At 41.4% G+C, this 18,366-nt stretch overlaps 1 protein-coding gene across 1 annotated transcript in view; it reads right to left on the bottom strand.

Annotated features, from left to right (window-relative positions):
- The window catches only part of GATB (glutamyl-tRNA amidotransferase subunit B), a 41,027-nt gene that overhangs the window by 3,836 nt on the left and 18,825 nt on the right, over positions 1-18,366 (bottom strand). The window contains exons 5-11 of the mRNA XM_030948333.1: positions 18,024-18,146; positions 15,009-15,122; positions 13,866-13,950; positions 13,462-13,506; positions 11,375-11,564; positions 4,754-4,887; positions 4,294-4,372 (exon numbers count right to left, since the gene is read on the bottom strand). Of these exons, the coding sequence (XP_030804193.1) occupies positions 4,294-4,372; positions 4,754-4,887; positions 11,375-11,564; positions 13,462-13,506; positions 13,866-13,950; positions 15,009-15,122; positions 18,024-18,146 (770 nt within the window). The remainder of the gene's footprint in view (positions 1-4,293; positions 4,373-4,753; positions 4,888-11,374; positions 11,565-13,461; positions 13,507-13,865; positions 13,951-15,008; positions 15,123-18,023; positions 18,147-18,366) is intronic.

Below are 18,366 nucleotides of genomic sequence, written 5' to 3'. Positions count from 1 at the left end.
GGCATTCAAACTGCATGTTAAATAATTTGCAGGGCAGCAAGAGAACTCAGGTAGAATGATGCACATGGGATGGGGTCTTAACTATCCCCCCAGCAATTTGCTTCAGCATGACAAATTTATGGGTACAAAAGACCTTTGGTTAAAGAGTTCTCTATTCACAGCAAGTATTTAAGAACTGTGCATTCATACAATTGCTGCAAGAGGGTATTTGTTTGCCAGTGGCACTCTGAAGCTTTTTATGGGATCTTATCAACTCTTCTGGAGACCTTGTGAGAGGGTAATGACACAGCTGTATTGTGGCAGCTAGATCTTAATTTTTCCTTGAGAGAGGGCCAAAGGCAGATCACAATATTGAAGTTACTGATAAGAAGCCAGAGATACAATAGCTATAAGTAAAGCTTTCAGATCTTTACACTGAATAAATCAGTGCTGTATATGATGTCTTCTACAAGATCTTCCTTCTAGTGTGATATTTAAAAATCATCATGCCAGTGCTACCTGGAATAACCCTAGAAATAAGTATATCATATCCAACAGAGATTCAGCCTGTCTGCAGCTGTTTGCCTTTTTTTGTGATGGTGTTTTTTGATTTTTTGGTTTTTGTGGGTTTTTTTTTTTTGTTGCACTTTATTGCTACTCCTGGCAGGCCTTCTGCTTCTTCTCTGAGGGATGAAGCAGGAAGGTTTCTGTCTTGGAGGCCTCCCAAGGCAACCATACTGTATGTCACCTGTCAGAATGAGCCCTGTCCTTGCCAGGCACAGCACAACCTCTAGCAAAACACCCTGGACAGTCTAAAGTACTGCACAAATCAGAGTGAACAATGAATAAGCCTTTTCACTCTCCTGGAAAAAGGCAGATGGGATTTTTAGGACTGTATGTATTCAAGCAGGATGCCATGGGCTGCAGGAATGGGAAATCTGCTACAAACAAAACCTATGCAGCCAACCATGGCAGAGTTACCCAGGAGCAACACGTAAATCAGGCTGACTTAGATCAGGGGCAGGACAGCTTGACAGTCAGAGATCCAGCTCTGATTCCCTGTTATGCCTATGCCAAATATTTCCTGGCACTGAGGAAGCTTGCCCATTAGAAACCTTGAAGGCACCAGATTTTCTCTGTGACAGCTGCATCATGTGTCCCTGCCCATTTGGTAACAAGCATCTCCACTTAGTAGAGCAACAATGTTATCAAGGCCCTTGCTTGTTTACAGGTATGTAGGAAAGCAGAAAGAGATGTGGCCAAGACCTGTCAAAGATGCACTTTTAAAAAAATGTGCTTCTCCACTTGGCAAGGAGTACAAATCTAAAGAAAGCAGTTTAAAAAACGATTTCAACTCATTTACACAAACTGCCTGCACCAGCACAGGAGGATCAAATTATGAAGTCTCCAGAGCCAAAACGTGAATCTCAGGCCTCATTTCCATTACTGAAATCTCAGTAGCTTCTACTATTGATTCTTGCCTGTGTGTGATTAGATTTTAATGATGTTTTGTGGTCTCCACCTATGCAGGCTTAGCAGCATTGGTCAAGATGAATTAATCAGGACTTGCACGTCTGGCTGTCATGGGCATCACATCAAACATTTTGCAGCTGGTGACCGTGCCAGCCGACTGCTGTGCCTAAGAATGCTCCAACTGGAAACCCTAGCTGCAGTGACTTGCTGCCAAGGACAGGAGGAAAGCAGCAGGTAGCACCACTCCAGCAAGTCCTGTGGGCACCTCTCCTTTCCAGTGATGGAAGCTGTCATGTCTGGCGGGTGTCCCTCAGCCTCTCAGAGAAGGGGGGGGACAGGTTGGGTCCAGTCCTCCAGATGGTGTAGTCATAATTGTCAAAGCAGATGCTTCTGTTTAGATATGGGTACTGTACTCATTTCCCTACTATCTACTTTAAAGTAGGGGTGCCAAGTGGATCTATTGAAGTTATTCCTATGTGGGTGACCTATGCAACTGCAGAAGCCAGCAAAACCCAAGGTCTGCTCTGCTCCATGGCCTGCTGGGCTTGGATTCCCCATGAACCAGTGACAAGGGTGTCCATACGGAGTTGCTCCAGGATGGTTGCTGGCAGCAGGGACAGGTTTCCACTTCCCTGGCCCAGGAACCAGCCTCCTCCCATAATGCCATTACTCACAGGCAGGTCTGTTACGCCAGGCATGGACCTGCTGCCAGCCTGGCAACTTGAGAAGCAAGGCCCCCATCACAGGCACACTCCCCATCAGACAGGTTTCAGACCTGGGTGAGCAGCAGGGACTCCTCACACTGTGGGCTTCAAAATGGGGCCTCTGGGCTGAGCCAAAGGCAACATGTATCCATCTGATCCAGGACATGATCACCCACAGCCCCACCTGCCAGCAGAGCTGGAAGCTGCTCCTCCTTTTGCATAGGCACGCCAGCCTGGAACTGCTTTGGAGACCTCTGGAGTGGATGCTATATTTGATGGCAAGCTGGACATGAGCTCTGTAATTATGTACATGGTAATTATGTGAGCACACAGTGCCCTTAGCTTAGCACTGCATCCCACCACACAATGCTCAGTGTGTACAGCCAGTGCTCACGGCTTTTATCTGCCTCTTTTACTGCCTTAGACAGCAGAGCCCAAACACAAAGCCTTTTCAATAATTTAGGCGCCTAACAGCTTCCCGCAGCGAGCACATATGTGTACACATGTCTGTGTGCTCATCCCATCGGACCCTTCCATCCTTTCCCACTGGATTGGTGTCTGCCACTGCAGATCATGCTCCCCTCCCCAGGAGCTGCAATTCATCTGCTGGTGTGTATATATAGCCCTTTCTGCCCTCGGGCCATCCAGCATCTCTGCCTGCTGCTGAGAATTGTTATAAACATTTGTTACTCTTCTGACATCCAGGCAACCAAAATACTTTTCTAAATGTGGCAAGGTTTCTGCAGTTTGATAGCATCATCACTGGGTGAGGGCAAACTACTGCAACTTCTGGGTCCAGTTTCAGATCACTGAGGACAACATGCACATTACAAGGAGTTGGTAATTAAACAACAAATGCATTTCTGAAACTCTTGACACTTGACAGAAGTGCCTGGCAAACAAATGTATCACAAAGCAGAAAATCCCATTGAAGAGCATTAGTACCCTGTCCCTACCTCCACAAGGAAGAGATTCAGACTGGAGTTCTGAAGCTTCCTTTTCAAACACAGACACCAAACTGATGGGTGTGCCACAACCCCACAGGCAAAGAGCTGCTCTGCATTCCAGTGCTTTTCCTATTAATACTTTATCTCCTTTTTGAAGCTTTTACTTTTCCAATACAAAATTTCCAAACACACATGCCTGAAGCCAGGCACTTAAATCCCTATTTATGACGTCTGTCTTATGCAGCTGGCTATCCACAGACACAGACCAACTTAATTAAGAACCACAAGCATCTCCAAAAAAAGAAAACAAACCAGAAAGTTCATTCACAGTTCATTAACAGTTTCACTGATAAACTGAAACAGTCACCTAATGCACTTAACTAGAGTATAATAATTAATCTGAAAAGATAAATCATTCCATATAAATGAGCTTGCAACAATTTAAGGTGAATGACTGATTATGGTCCATCACAAAAACGCCTCTAAATTTTGTCTACAAACAGCAGTATTGTTCCCATCATAACCAGTTCACAATTTTAAATATAAATCATCAAGGGCTGCTTTTTCAGACTGTCCTAGGCTAGATGGAAAGAAAACCAACCCAGCTTTACTTGCTTGAGAGCTTCATGACAGCACTTGCTCAAAGAAGCAAGGATAAAAGAAAGGCCAGACCTCTGTCACTTTTGACTCAGGTACACCAATGCAGAACTCTTTTTGTGACTCCACTTGGATGAATTCTGTCCTTTCCCATTGCTAATGCTTGGGAACGTAGACTTTACTGTCCCTAGGAATCTAGTAACTGATACTCTCATCTTAACTGCAAGCCATGGATTAGCTCCCACTGACCTTTCACGCAGGCCTGACTGGAATAGTGAAATTGAGATCTACTGTCTGCTCTGTTCAGAAGCAGGATTTATTTGAGTTCAGTTCACATTGTTTAAGTCTACTATTTAGCTTCTACCCTCTTCTAAAAGTGAATATGCAGATATGTCTCTAAGATAATATAAAAACATAAGGCATTTGCATCTGTATGTATATAGCATAGATACAGAAGTTGTCCTTTATCAACAGTGTAGATAATTTCCCTTTAAAGCAACCATAGTACTACTACACAAAGATTATGAAATTGCTACCCAACTGACGTAAGCAGACAAAGATGCAGGGTACAGCAAAATCAAAAATGTACTTACCTGCTTTGCTGCTGTAGAAGAAATTTCTTTTTTTTCTAGAAGGTTCAAGAGGTCAGCCAGGAGAAAAGAACTGACTGGGCTAGGGAAAAAGTGGGCAGAAGTTACCTCAGAGAATAAGGTGCTGTAATGTATCTGTGCTACTGCTGCTTGCCTAAAAATCACACAGTTCAGTATGACAAGCTATTTTTCCTCATGTTCAGAACTAATTGGTAAGGCCTGACTATGCCTTACCATCATCACACTCCAAAGACTAAACACTGACTGCTGCTCTTAACTACATGATCCTCTTGTCTGCCATGTATTTGTCTAACTCCACTGAGCAGGACAGAGCCAAGGCCTGTGCAGGACTGCCTGGAGTAACAAACTTCACAGGGAGCAACTAAAGCAATGGAGTGACATGGTACCAGTCATGGGAAAAGGATCACTCTGTCTCACCACTGCAGTAATGAAGAAGACTGACCTTTCCTTTACTGTAAGGGAATGTTGTTTCAAGTAACTGAGCAGGTCCTTTAGAATCCAGCCGATCACCTTCTTCGGCTTCATTTGGGTCTGTTTTACCACACTTTCAAAGAATTCTGCTAGTCCGTCTTCATTCTGTTTATAAAAAGTTAAATGTATCAAAGGGATACTGGAGTGCAAACATGATTACAGAATCACAGAATTGTTAGGGTTGGAAGAGACCTATAGGGATCATCCAGTCCAACCCCCCTGCCAAGGCAGGGTCACCTGGAGCAGGTGACACAGGTTACAGGTTACAACTAATTATACAATTACACTCAGCAGATAAATGCTCAGTCCTAAAGTAAACTTCAGCTGTGAATTCATGGCAAAGTCATACGACTTTGGAGTAATTTTGTTAACGTAACAGCCAGCAATCTTATGCCTAGAACAGGAATATACAGTTTATCTGTCAGCCTGTCTGTTTCAGTGGAACTTCCAACAAATGAGCTATCATTTTTCTCTTAATGCCTCCCTAAAAGTAGCATTTGGACAGAAGCTTTCTCATCTTTGCAAGTGTTTTATGTATAATACTAGAAAATACAATGCTCTCATAGGCTGTCATGCTACCTTTTACCAAGAAGAGCTTTTTCCTGAAATTGTCTGCAACTACATCACTCCTGATCTTGAAATCACTTCTATTTATTTTGGCTCGAACTAGTAAGTTTAGCTTGCATTTACCCTTCAGAGATATGGAAAGGTCATATGTAAGAAGCAGGGTTTTATTTTCCAGTTTTTTTTTCTGAGAAGCTATGGTAAGCTTTTACACAGCACACTAACAGCTCAGAAGATATGACAGTGGGAGATTCAATTTATAGCCTAAGTGAAATCTGAGATTGTTTTTAGAAGAACCGATACTGCACAGTCTGTTGAATGCTGTGGTGTTTGTCATCAAGGCACTGATGGACCTTTAAATGCAGCACAGAGCTCATTAGGTTTACTGAAGGCTGAAGAGGTATGAAGTGGCAGCTCCTACCTTTTAAAGGAGGAATCCAAATCCAGCATGCCGCTGGACTTCTGCAGTATGTGCCATAAACACACAGGAGGACAAGCCAGCTCTCAGAAGTCAGGAGGTAACAGCTTAGAGATAGCCAAGGAGCTATTCTAAGTATACAGTCATCACAGTAAAAACATTTCTCAAACACATACTGACTGCAGCCAGATCTCTGAACAGTTACGAGGAAAAAGAGAGCAGGGTAACCACAAAAAGCCTGAGTTCTCCACTCACATCCCATCAAAACAGTCTCATTTGTCCTTGTTTTTAAAGGCCATTTACTGCCATAGCAATACAGAATTTTAGACTTTTCTTCTCCAAACTTTCGCAACACAAACTTCCAAAAGCTCCGGACACCACATATTTCACTGATAATGATGTATGGCTTTTGAGAAGACTGCAAACTACTGATTCTGTGAAACAAATCAAAATGTACCTAGATTAACATCAGTGCTGTAAAACTGGTGTGACAAAAATCAGACCCCTCCCCTTCACCTTGAGACCATGACCAAAAAAACCAAGTTCTCAGCCTGGGAAACCACTGAGGTCTCTTGTGAACCAAGGTAAACCTTCTAACTCCCACTAGTTATCTATCTAATACACATTGACATCATTCTATTCTTCTCCACTATTCTCATTTAACTAGCAGTTACTCTCTAATCAAATTATGCAAAACTAAGGCTAAATAGACTAGAGGAACAAATTTGACTTAAAAAAAAAAAAGCAGTAAAGGAATGACATGATTACCAAAGCACAGTAAACTTGATTAAAAACTGTGTGTTAAGCAGAATTCCTAGAATGATGTATTGCCAAGTACTGTACTCTTTCTAATTCACCTCAGGGTTCAATAGCACAAACAAACACTCATTATTTAAATAGTGGGTTCCTTTACACAGCAACGATTGTCCAATCTAGGTAGGAAAAAGTGAGCATGTCTGAATGCTGGGTTCTTTACACATGCTGCAGAAGCTTTTACAAACATTCCAGGCAGAGTAGGTCTAGCTACAACATTATGCACAGGCAAATAATGTCTGCAGATGCCACATGTCTGAATGCAGCTACACAGCTCAGACACACCACGTCCAGCACTTCCATCATGTACAGGCTACAGAGTGTATCCCTAGCAGTGGGCACATCCCAATTTCTGGATGCTTACAGCCTGGCTGGAGTTACAGTTCTGATCTTGCTGCCAGACCTTTGAAAAATCAAGGACAAACATATGCAGCCTTCGCATTTTAATCAGATGATTTCCAGGCAGCAAATGCAGAGAAGCCCAGGAAAACTCAGGGAGACAGACTTACATATGGTACCAAGTCTCTGAACCCCATACTCACTACCTGTGCACACGTAACCAGAAACATTCCCCAAAATTCCCCTGCATTTCATTTTGGGTTTTTTAAAGAGAATGTCATTTTCTGTAGCCAAAGAGAAGGAAAACCCAGTAATGCTAGACTGAAATGAGTATGGCAGAATGTCAAAACATCAGAATGACTGACAGAAATGAAACATTTTCCTTGTTTTCTTGTCATATTAAAAAAATACAGAGATAACTTGATTAGCTTCAGTTTCTAGATACTGCACTACTTGACTTCAATTTGGTGTACATTTTGGAAAACTTTCTTCTGAAATTCACTCCAACTACCAACACACTCACAGACCTGTCCCTTGCGGCAAATCTGAGCTGAAAACTGCACGCTCCAACAGGATTTACAGGAATGCTGACTGCCTGTTCTCTCTTCATTCGGAATACTCTACTCTGAACTTCATTGAAAGGAAACCAAAAATCTGGAATAGCAGCATCATGTTTCTAATCCAGGCCACTCCATGCTTCCATTACACACCAAATATGCTGTAATTTATTCATGTGAGTCTCACTGGCATGAAACCTGACATACCAATATTTAAATCAGATGCAAATTTCTTTCTTAAACACGTTTTAAAATTATGATTTCATAGCAGTGAGACGTAAAAAACTCTAGTGATGTAGTGATTTCAGGTACCTTTTAAACAAATTTAAAACAATACTTTATTTTGCAGAATACCAGGGCCATTGGGACTGTAATGCAAACTTATTCTTTTAAAGACCAGTAATGTTTCCCAAAGAACTAAAGAAGAAAACTGCTTCAATGTTCAAAAATAAAATGTAATTTGCTGCTTTGTTATTCCCATTTTCACCATCACAGTTCCTACAATAACCAACCATGAGGTAACAACTGCTGCAAAAATGTACAAGACTGTCAGGGGAAAAGAACCCCAGAACATCCAGGAGAAAAGCAGCCCAGTCAAAGAAAGTTCAAACTTTTTCCTAAAGCTTCTTGTAAAATGATTTGCATTCTAAAAGAAGCATAAGTTCACCTGCATACTAAGATGTCTGAGAATGGCAGGGCGTGAAACAAAATGGTCAAAACCAATTTGTCCAGCAACCACTTCTGACTGTTTGAAGGAGTCACCAATGTGATTGTTCCATCAGGGCAATCAGCCCAAGTGGAGCAGCCACTTTTATCTGAGTAAGCAGAGGACTAGTACATGCACAGGAAGACTAGGAATTCACATGACAAAGGAAGCGATCAGACTGTTTTTTTCTCATGCTGTGCTGTGACAATTGATATATTTTCTGGTTGGACCTCCCTGGACCTCAGCAGGCATTTTGAAAATGAAGCATTGCATTAACGCATTAATACATTAATGTCTGCATTAATACATTAATGTCTATGCCAATATAGCTTATTTTTTTACTCAACAGATAGCAAGATGAAAATATTGTAATACCATAACTGGCAAAGTTGTCAGAGATCCTTTTTGACTGACATATTTGCCAGCTTACCAGTTTACAGAGCAAAATAGAAATTGCATGAAGAAATTGAGTACCCAAACACCATGGAGTGTACATGGCTCAAAGAATTATGAGTAAGAATAATTCTGCATGAAGAAAAATCAGAAACGTCATTTATTTCTGCAATTTATATAAAACTGCCAAAAATGAAGGCATTTACACATAAGTCATTTCAGATATGAAGATATTAATAGGGTACCTCTTCTCTTTCAGTACATCCTGTAATTAGGCAAAGGAGGAATCTCAGTTTCTCAACACCACAGTATGTACAGGCAGCTCCTGTGTATGAGGACAAAGCTCTGGAAGCAAGCTCAGGAGCTAGCCTGCATGCTGGAGTATGTGTGTTTGATTGCAACTTTGGCACAAAATGCTTTCTCTATCAAACTGGTGCAGAACAGACTTTGCATTTTAGAGCCATTCCTCTACAACTGCCATTTATTTAATGAGCACTCCTGGGCACTCTAACCTGAAAGAATGCTCATTAGATGTGTGCATCTGGCCCTATCAGCAATCCTGTGCAGCCTCTGATGCAAGCTGAAGGCAGCGACGGACACGGCGCTTCCCAATGAATTAAGGTTAACGGGTGTCCCAGTGCACAGGCAAGCAGCTCTGCTGGGGAGTGTGCAGGCTGACATTCTAATGCGCAGTAAAAGGAGACCTGCAACAAAGAATGTGCTCCCTTCATGCATTCAAATGGATGCATTAGCTTATTACAAGCTGAATCCCAAATTTCAGCTTGGAGCTTATTAATTGTCTTTCGCGTTGCAAAAAGGAGAAGGAGAAAAGCAAAGGCAATAAAGGAATTCAGAGAACAGCTGAAAGAAAGGGCAGTTGATGAGGCAAATGCACAGGGCTAGTTGGCAGAGATGACAGAAACCACCCATACCAGCAACTTGATACCCACAAAAGGTGGGCTGATGCCAAGTGAAAAGAGTGGGTGCCCTGGGCGTGGCTGCCATAGAGTTTATGTTCTAAAGAGGGTGCCGTGGTTTGGATTTGTGACCACAGCAACACTGACAACACACAGGTGTTTTGGCTACTGCTGAGCAACCTTCTTTCTCCATGCTGTCCCCCACAGCATATAGGCCAAGGATGAGCACAAAGAAAGGTGGGACAGTCTAACAGCCAACCCAGACTGGTTATATTCCCTGCCCTGCTCAACAAGGACAACTGAGGGAAGGGTATTTTGGGGGATGTAGTCAGTGTCATTGGCTGCAGACTGGCAGGACATCAGTCTACTTGTGGAGTGGTGAGTGATTCTATTTTGCATAATTTTTAGGTTTCCCCTTACTCCGTTCCTTCACTTAAGTGTTTTTCTCAAACCACAAGCCTTACTTTTGATTTTCCTAACCTCCTCCCTGTACTACTGGCTTGGAAAATGCACAAGCAGCTGTAGTACTTAGCATCTGGCAGGACCAATGCACTACAGAGAGGAAGAAGTAGAAAAATTCACAAAAAAAAGGATGCAGGACCTATCTACCCTTTCTACTCTTACACTTAATTTAATATGTTAGAAATATGGGAAAAAATGCATGCATGAACAGGAATGCTGGCAGCAAAATAATATTTTGCAGCTTATACAATGAAATAGAAATGTAAGAACTGCTGACACCTCTCAATACTGTGACTGCAGTCTTGTGACGTTGATGAGAATTATGACTCACCTGCCCACCACACAGTCTGCAACTCACTAAAATGGCACAGCAGCATAAAAGCAGTTTTCCTAACAGCTTTCCTCAGAACACAGAATAATTTTCTTCCTGTAGAATCAGCCTCTGTACAAGTGTATTAAATTACAGACATACAAAGAAGGGATATGAGGTAGTTATGTGCACTGCTCTCCCTTCATTTATAGTCAAAGGAAAGGATCTCCTCCAGAGGACAATTTAAAGTACTTACAGTTCTGCTCTGAATCTCACTGTGAAAAAGTCCTTTTCCTTCTGTCTCCACTACTGACAGTGGTAACCAAAGTGGGACATTCTCCTAGCTTAGCTGGGTATGTGAAATGTCTAATCTAGGATGAGTATACTAACTCCCTCCCCAGAGTTACCACTGCCAAAGAGAGATGACAGTTTGCATTCTTAAGAAGCTCACAGTCCTCTAGAATAATTTTAGGAGTTATGAGATTTTGCTGTCAGTTCCTTATTTATAACAGTATTTGCCACATTGTTTCCCTTCTCATCTCTCTTCTGAACCAATCCCTAGTAAACTGCACTATGAGGTCAAAGTTGACACTGTGCAACCATTTGGGATATTTCCCTAAGAATAAATGTGAGGGGAAGGAGCGGAAGCGTTTCCAATAATGTGGAAGGTAGGTCAAGGAGCACATGAAACTGAAAGCTTTAGACTTTGGATTTTGATTTGCGTTCACTAAATATGGTCAATGTGCCCAGTCTTGCAGTAGGCCCAGAGCTGAAGAGCAGACACTTGCAGACAAGGGACAGTATCCAGAAGCTGTACATTTGTTGCAGTCAGTCAGGGGTGCAGCAGTGTCTAGACAGACAAGATCAATATTAAGTACCAGTTATTTGACTGCACTTTGCATGAGAAACACTTCTTGGCACACTGTGTGGGGTTCATTTTTTCCACCATTTTATGTGTATGGCTCCATGGTACAAATATGCATTGGACACACTTCCAAGTTACAATGTTCATAAGGACTGACAGCTGGTTAATATGACATTTGTAAATCTTTTCAAGAACCATGCACCTTTGAAGTTTCTAGGCTTATTTTAGCATTTGATCAATAGACCTACCAATAAGGTGAAGCTGTGTTCAGGAAGAATCCCATACTGTTCAACAAGCTTTTTCCTTTTCACACTGGGGAGGTCAGGAAGTCTCTCATGAATCCAATCAATATTTATCACTTGCTGATGGTTCATATTAGCTGGCAAAGATTTTGCATCGTACAGAATCAATGGGGGAAGGTTTGGCTCTGGCATGAACCTAGGAAAAATGAAGAAAAACTCCTTTATAATTATTTTCACTCAGAAGCTAAGCAACAAGGAGTAACATTTATATCTCAAGTTTATACTTCCCTGAAAGCTGTATCACCCTTTCAACTAAACAAAATATTGAAAATTAAAAAGCTGGTATATCACTGATAAGTAGAAAGAGATCAGGCCCCAAACTGTTGCAAAGCCTCTCTTTTTTTTTTCCTTCAGGAATTTTCCACCAGTTGCTACAGAGTTCGTAATACAAAAGAGGTAATTCAAACACTTCTGCACCAATAATAATAATAAAAAGTCCCAATAGCACCAGTAAAAGATATGGAAACAGCCCACTCTTTTTGGCATCAAGCATGAATTACAGACCTGGATAAAAATGGGAGTGGGCTGGCAGGGAAGAACTTGGATTGACAGCCAACTGCCAGGAGTGATCTGGGCAGGTTGTAACCTTTTCCAGCCAAACTTCAAAAATCTTGATGAAATCTCATGCTGTGCTAAAAGCAAAGTTACTTTGCTCAGCAGGGTGCTATCACAGAACAAAAGGCTCCCTTAAAGAGAAGGCCAATTCAAATGACTCAAATAACTGCGATTGAAGTAGAAACTTCACTCTTACATGATCAAATGAGGGGTTCAAAACCACTAGAATAAAGGGCATTGAGCTATAATGACTTCTATTTAAAATCTGCCTAAACACAGATTTTAAGATTAATGTATAATGTGCAGCACTAAGTTACAAAAACCCCAAAAAACATAGTTTACAGCTCAATACTGTTAATAATCTTAGTACTAGTAATAATCTTTATGGTCTTTTTTTGAAATATCTTAGATTCATCAATTTTTTCTAGGTTTTAATGAATAATCTTTTGCATTTTTTCAAATTAGTCTTTTTAAATAAGCCTCATGCCTGCCCCTACCATAACAGGGAATTCATGAAATTATCACTGCTGCATTTCTACAAAAACACAGTCTAAAAAGCAGATTTAAATTCAAAGTTTGTGGGATGTTTTCAAAATTGTTGCTCTGCTGTAGCAAGATCAGTGGTAGAATATAAGATCTGACAGGAACACAGAGCTGACCAAGCTAGGAAGCTCTGGAAGTTCTCCAGCTGGAAGGTGAACTGGGATTAACAGGAAGCTCTCCCAGGGATGCAAAGCTAGGGAACTACTGGGAGGATTGGCACTGTGATGGCCTCAAGCAGCTGTGCTGCTGCCTTACAGTGTTGCCTCAGAACTCTGTTCCCAGCAGCACTGCTTTGCAAACAGGACTCATGCCTTGTCCCCTCAGCCTCACAGTTAAATCCTTCCTGGGTGACTTTATGGTTCAGTGTTTGTCATCTCAGACTTGTGAAAGGCTAAGTACTTAGCAAGGTAGCACCTTCATTAGGTCTACGAAGAACTTCAAGGTAGAAACCTGCCCATGAAATGCTGACACCTTTCAATAGCAGCTAGGATTTTCAAACAGTGTTTGTGATCTGTGATCACAGAATCCAAGCATGGAGAGGCAGAGCTGAAGCTGAAAACTGCTTCCCTCTGTATTTAGTTAAAGCAGGCGCAATGCTGAACTCAGAAATTCTGATGTTTTATGTCAGGCATTCTTAAGAATACACTTATACTGGCCATACAGTAAACCTTCAACTTTCCCACTTTGAGCTGAAGTACTCCCAGCCTATTCTTTGGGAAAGGTCCAGGGATTTTACCAGAAATGAGAGACAAATCCAGATCTGAACTGCTCAGACCAGCACTGATTTTGATGGGCCTTTGCCCCTTCCAGTGGAAGGTAAACTTCCAACACATCCTCACTGTACTGACTAACCTTATATCCTTATTACATTGGCTACACTTCAGAAATTTAATAAATTCTCAGTTTGTGAAATGTTAAGTCTATTAAAAAAATACCTATAATCCTGTTTTCCTTCTTTGTCTCTCATTGGTACTGTGCACCTAAAATAAAAACAAAACAAGACGTAGTAAGAGATACACCACAGAGTTAGTTTTATGGCAAAACCACAACCCAAAACCTCTGGCTCATGAAGATTACAAGAGCCTCTTAAAACGACTTCAAAAAATAAGTGTATGTAAGAGGGCAGTCATTTTCACAGACTCTGCTTGATGCAGGACACAATCTGTTGTGAAAAAGCTTCAGCCTTAAATCACTCCCTAAGAGGAGACTATACTTGTGAACATTAACTTTAGAAGACACAAGTTGAGCAACACTATATTACAGCTCCTGATCATGTCACTAGGTATATGTGGGCACTCAAAAGTAGCTATTCCTATGTTCCTCCAAAATAAAAACTCACCCAAGCTTGGAATCAAAGGCTCTCGTTTCATTCAAAATTGTCCCTCCATTTTCAAGTTCTTCAATTTGCCTCTGTATTTCATAGTCTGACAGTAATAAAAGAAAAAAGAGTAAGCTTGTTAGACTACACTAATAGCTTTAGTGCACTTCACTATTTCATTTTTCACTGCTACGCCATAATGGAAGACTTCGTTGTTTTAACCTTAATGAAATCAACAGCAGTAGTTATGGGCAGAATTATCAGTCACTGTCTCTCTCTCCAGCACTGTTTCTTTCTTTGTGTGTTTTCCTCATCTGCTTTCATTTCCTTTAAATGGCAACCATTTTCTCCCAGGCACTGCAGTCCAATCATATATTCCTGGTGACCTTGCAGTCACGCCGTTTTCTTTTGGAGAAGTAACAATCAGCTTTTTTTTTCCTCCTACCCAAGCTACATCTGAACTTCACACACATCACACACCATACTCAGTGGAAAGCAATCATCTCCACTGGAGGACACAAAACCACTGCTAACATATTTTAGTCCATGCTAGGCACTGAACCACCTGCTTCGTTCTTGTAGGCAGAGGTTTTACTGCAAAAAACCTGCAGACTATGCCTGCTCTTCCTAGAGTATCCCATACTAAGATTTATTCTGTCAGGGAGCAGCAAGAGTGGGGCTGCTCCATAAAGAGGGATAAGCCAGGAGAGAAGGGTGACCAGGGCCAGGCCATGCCCTCATGGTCTGATGCAGTCCCACAAGTCTGAACAGTGTGAGCAGGGCAGGTGCCACCAACAGAATCCTCTGACAGTGCCAGCGGAGGTGAGGGGATGAGCTGAGTCCAGGGCCTTTTCAGGGAGCTCAGAGAGGAGCAGAAGGAGCTAAGTTCTAGGAACAAGACTGCAGAACAGGTCCAAGGTCCTTCAGGAGCCAGGACTGAAAACTGGCACACCTGTGATACAGCCATTTAGGCAAAGTCTGAAGGCCCCAGCCTGAGCCTAAATAGGACTCCTGTACCCATAGGGAAGGCACATGGAGGAGACACCCAGGTGAAGTTTGTCAGGGCATTTAAGGCCAATTACTGCACTCAAGAGCCTGATATATTTCATCTCAGACCACATTAAATACCTACAATGCTCTTGCAATGAAGCAACCATCATTTACCTATTGCTTTTGCCAGAAATCGTATGCTATTGATATTCTTCACTTCAGTCCTCACTCCATAAGGCTCTCCAGGGTGATGCACAGAAACATTGGCATCCACTCTCAGCTGACCCTCTGTAAAAGGAAATTTTATTAACAGAACAGTCTGCCCTGTACACTGGAGCTAAAAACCTTGGCATGCATTAATAAACTGCATGTTATGTGCAAAGCCTTAACAGCAGACTTCTCTATGTTCAGAAAGGAGTAACAACCACTTAATCACAGCTTTCTGTATGAGATTCCATCTCAAGGGACTGCCTTGAATCATTCAAAATAGTTTTAAATCATTGCTCATAATTCCTCTCAGAAAAATGCATGATGCAGTGCAGCACAGATCCTCTAAGCCATACAGTGAAAAGAGCTCCTGATTCACAGATCTTAAATAAAGGGCAGAATTAGACAAGCAAAGTGGTGGATTGTGAGCTTCCATTCGTCTCAAAGCAGCACAAAAATACCTTTTGGAATTACAATTTGATGGATATATACTACCCTAGCATGGAACACAAGAACTTAAGGTTATGTTGAACAGATTTACTAAGGTGTTCTTGGAAATTTACAGCTCAAGGACAAAATGTGAGCAGCAGTGGATTTTTTTGTAATTTTCTTCCTCTCCTTCAGGAAATTGCAATCTTACTCCCCAAAATGTCCCTGGCTGCCAAAAACTGTACAAAGTTTTATATAAAAGCATCATGCACTCTCAGTCCAAAATGGATCAATGTCCTTAAAAATTTTTAGCGACTCAACCACAAGGAAATAATAATTGTATCTTTCTAAGTATTGTCCCTGTAAAGACATCTCTTCTGAGAAGAAAAGCCTTGCCACAGTTATCAGCTGCTAGAAATACACAAACAGGAGAGGTTGTATTACATCCTAGAATGTTAAGAAACATTATTTTCCCCATATTACACACTGAACATCTGTAGCCTTTCCCTGTGGTTTTTTTTTAATTCATTTTTTTATTTTAAATACAGATAAAAAGAAACAAATGCCTACTGATTGGATACATTATAATATTATAGAATTGTAAATGAGAGTGCAAAATGGCTCAGAGTTAAAACTGCGAAGATGCTACAGCTTCAGAATCCCTTCTGGTCAATAGATTTAAATTGACTGACGAGGCCTTGGTACAATTTGTAAAAGCAGGCTGGATGACAGCACACTAATTTCCTCTGTCTTCACAGAGCCTTGCCAGACATGCAAATGAGACAGAGATGCTGGAATGACCCAACATCTCTTTCAAGGGAAGTGTTTTGCATGTGCTCCCTCTTTGGGGTGAAACTTGTACTTGTTCCAAACGAGGAATAGCCTTGTCCTGCCCTTGCTTGCTTTTGAGACGTGACCTGTTTCTACTTGGATGTAGGTGTCAGTGTGACCAGACAATGAATTTAATCAGGCATAAGCAAAAGACCCAGGCTGCAAAAGTTCCTAAAAGAAAAAAACAAACCCACAAACAAACAAAAAAAACCCACAAACAAACCAACAAAAAACCCAACAAAGGCTTTTTTTCTTTAAGCCCAGCTTACTTTTCTTTCAGTTTACAATGAGAGCATAATTTCATCTGTTTGTTGTTAATGAAATAACATCTGACAAAACTGGGCACTTGTCTTCACTGTACATGCAAAAGCCCCTAAAACCTTCACTTAGAAAGAAAAAAAAATTCCGCATACTTTTATAGCTACATTTCCTGGAAGAAAAATATTTCCAATACTGGGATTCTCATATAAAGGCAGAAATCTCCCTGCGATAAAAGACACCACAATGCAATTCCAATGGCAATCTTAGGGCCAAATTCAGTAGTGAAAAATGATTGTGTATATGTATGCCCACGAAGGCCCTTGAAGAAGCATCCAAACTGGCTGCTTAATACTGACAACTGTGCCTTATTTGACATGTGAGACACTTGTGCGAGAAAAGATTCAGAGAAATAGATAATGCCTAGCTATTATTATTTCCCGCTACATTAAATTAAAGTTGCATCAGTAGCCAACATTTATTGGATCCTATTTATTGTGTGATGCATAGACCACTCTGACTCAGTTTTCCAGGAGATATCCACTTGTATAATGGACTGAATTTGTTGCCAGACAGTGAGGCCAACTGTCACCGGCAAAAATATAGCTTACACTCTGAACACTAATAAGCAGCTGCTAATTGTGGATGTGTGTGAAGAGGATGAATGCCTGAAACCACTTTTAAATACTTAAGCAGATGTCTGCTGTATGCTACCTGTAATCATGTGCTGGTTGTAAATTTTGGTAACACTAGGACTGAGGAAAAGTAGCATGATCTGAATCTCACAATTAATGAGACAGAATCACCAGTGAGGAGGCTGAATGCAGGCTATGCTTCTGCACATCACCTGTTGTGAAAACTGGGGCCCTAAAATTACAGCAAGAGCTGGTGCCAGAAGTGATGTTTCCTGCAAGAGAAAGTGGTCTCAGAAAGATAGGTAATCCTGGCTAAAATTAACCCCAGCACCCATTTCTGTACATGCTGTTGTTTACTCCATCTTATCCATGACACCAGCACAAGTTTACTGCTCACATCAATTTTATGACTAGCTGAGACCTGACACTTAGAAGATGATCCATGCTCCCACTACTTTGTCCCTTTGTCCCTTCCATACCCTACAATTAATCCTTGCTACAGATCTTCTGTGCTGCAGTGCGGTGGCAAGCAAGATAGAGAGAGACGGGGAGAAGCCACCACAAGAACCCTGGGGATGTTTCTTCCTGCCTAGCTTTATCCTGTAAAATTACTGTGTGAAGAAACATAACATCTAGCATGGCAAAGCTCTGCAGACAAAGGCAGGCCTATAAGCATGGCAGACATTAGGACAGACTCTGAGGATTGTAAAACAACAGCTAGAAAGGGCTATGCATTATAAGCAACCATAGAGCAAAATAACTGGAAGCTGCAAAACTCCTGCAAATGCAGAGAATTACTGGTGACAAGGGAACATTCTCCCCTCAGTACCTGCCATGACTGCTTGGCTGCTCCCAAGTGTTTGCAGAATGAGCTGAAGCTCTCTGACTGCTGCAGCTGCTTCTTCCCCACAGCACATATCAGGCTCCATGACAACCTCCATGAGACCAACTCCTACCAGGAAAAAAGACAGGAGATTTTCAACAATAGCTTTTGATCTTGCCATATGAGAGTGCAACTGGCTAACACATGAAAGAACTTGGACTTCTTTAAAAAAGAAAATAAAAAACACATGAACCTCCATGTATTATTTAGTAACCGTCACAATGGGCCTAGCTGCAGATTGCTAGAAAAACTTTTCCTGCTATTTTTTTAAAGTAACTGACAACTGCAG

The sequence above is a fragment of the Camarhynchus parvulus genome, chromosome 4 (genome assembly GCF_901933205.1).
Source record: "Camarhynchus parvulus chromosome 4, STF_HiC, whole genome shotgun sequence".
Classification (NCBI taxonomy): domain Eukaryota; kingdom Metazoa; phylum Chordata; class Aves; order Passeriformes; family Thraupidae; genus Camarhynchus; species Camarhynchus parvulus.
This window is presented reverse-complemented; position numbering and strand designations above follow the sequence as displayed.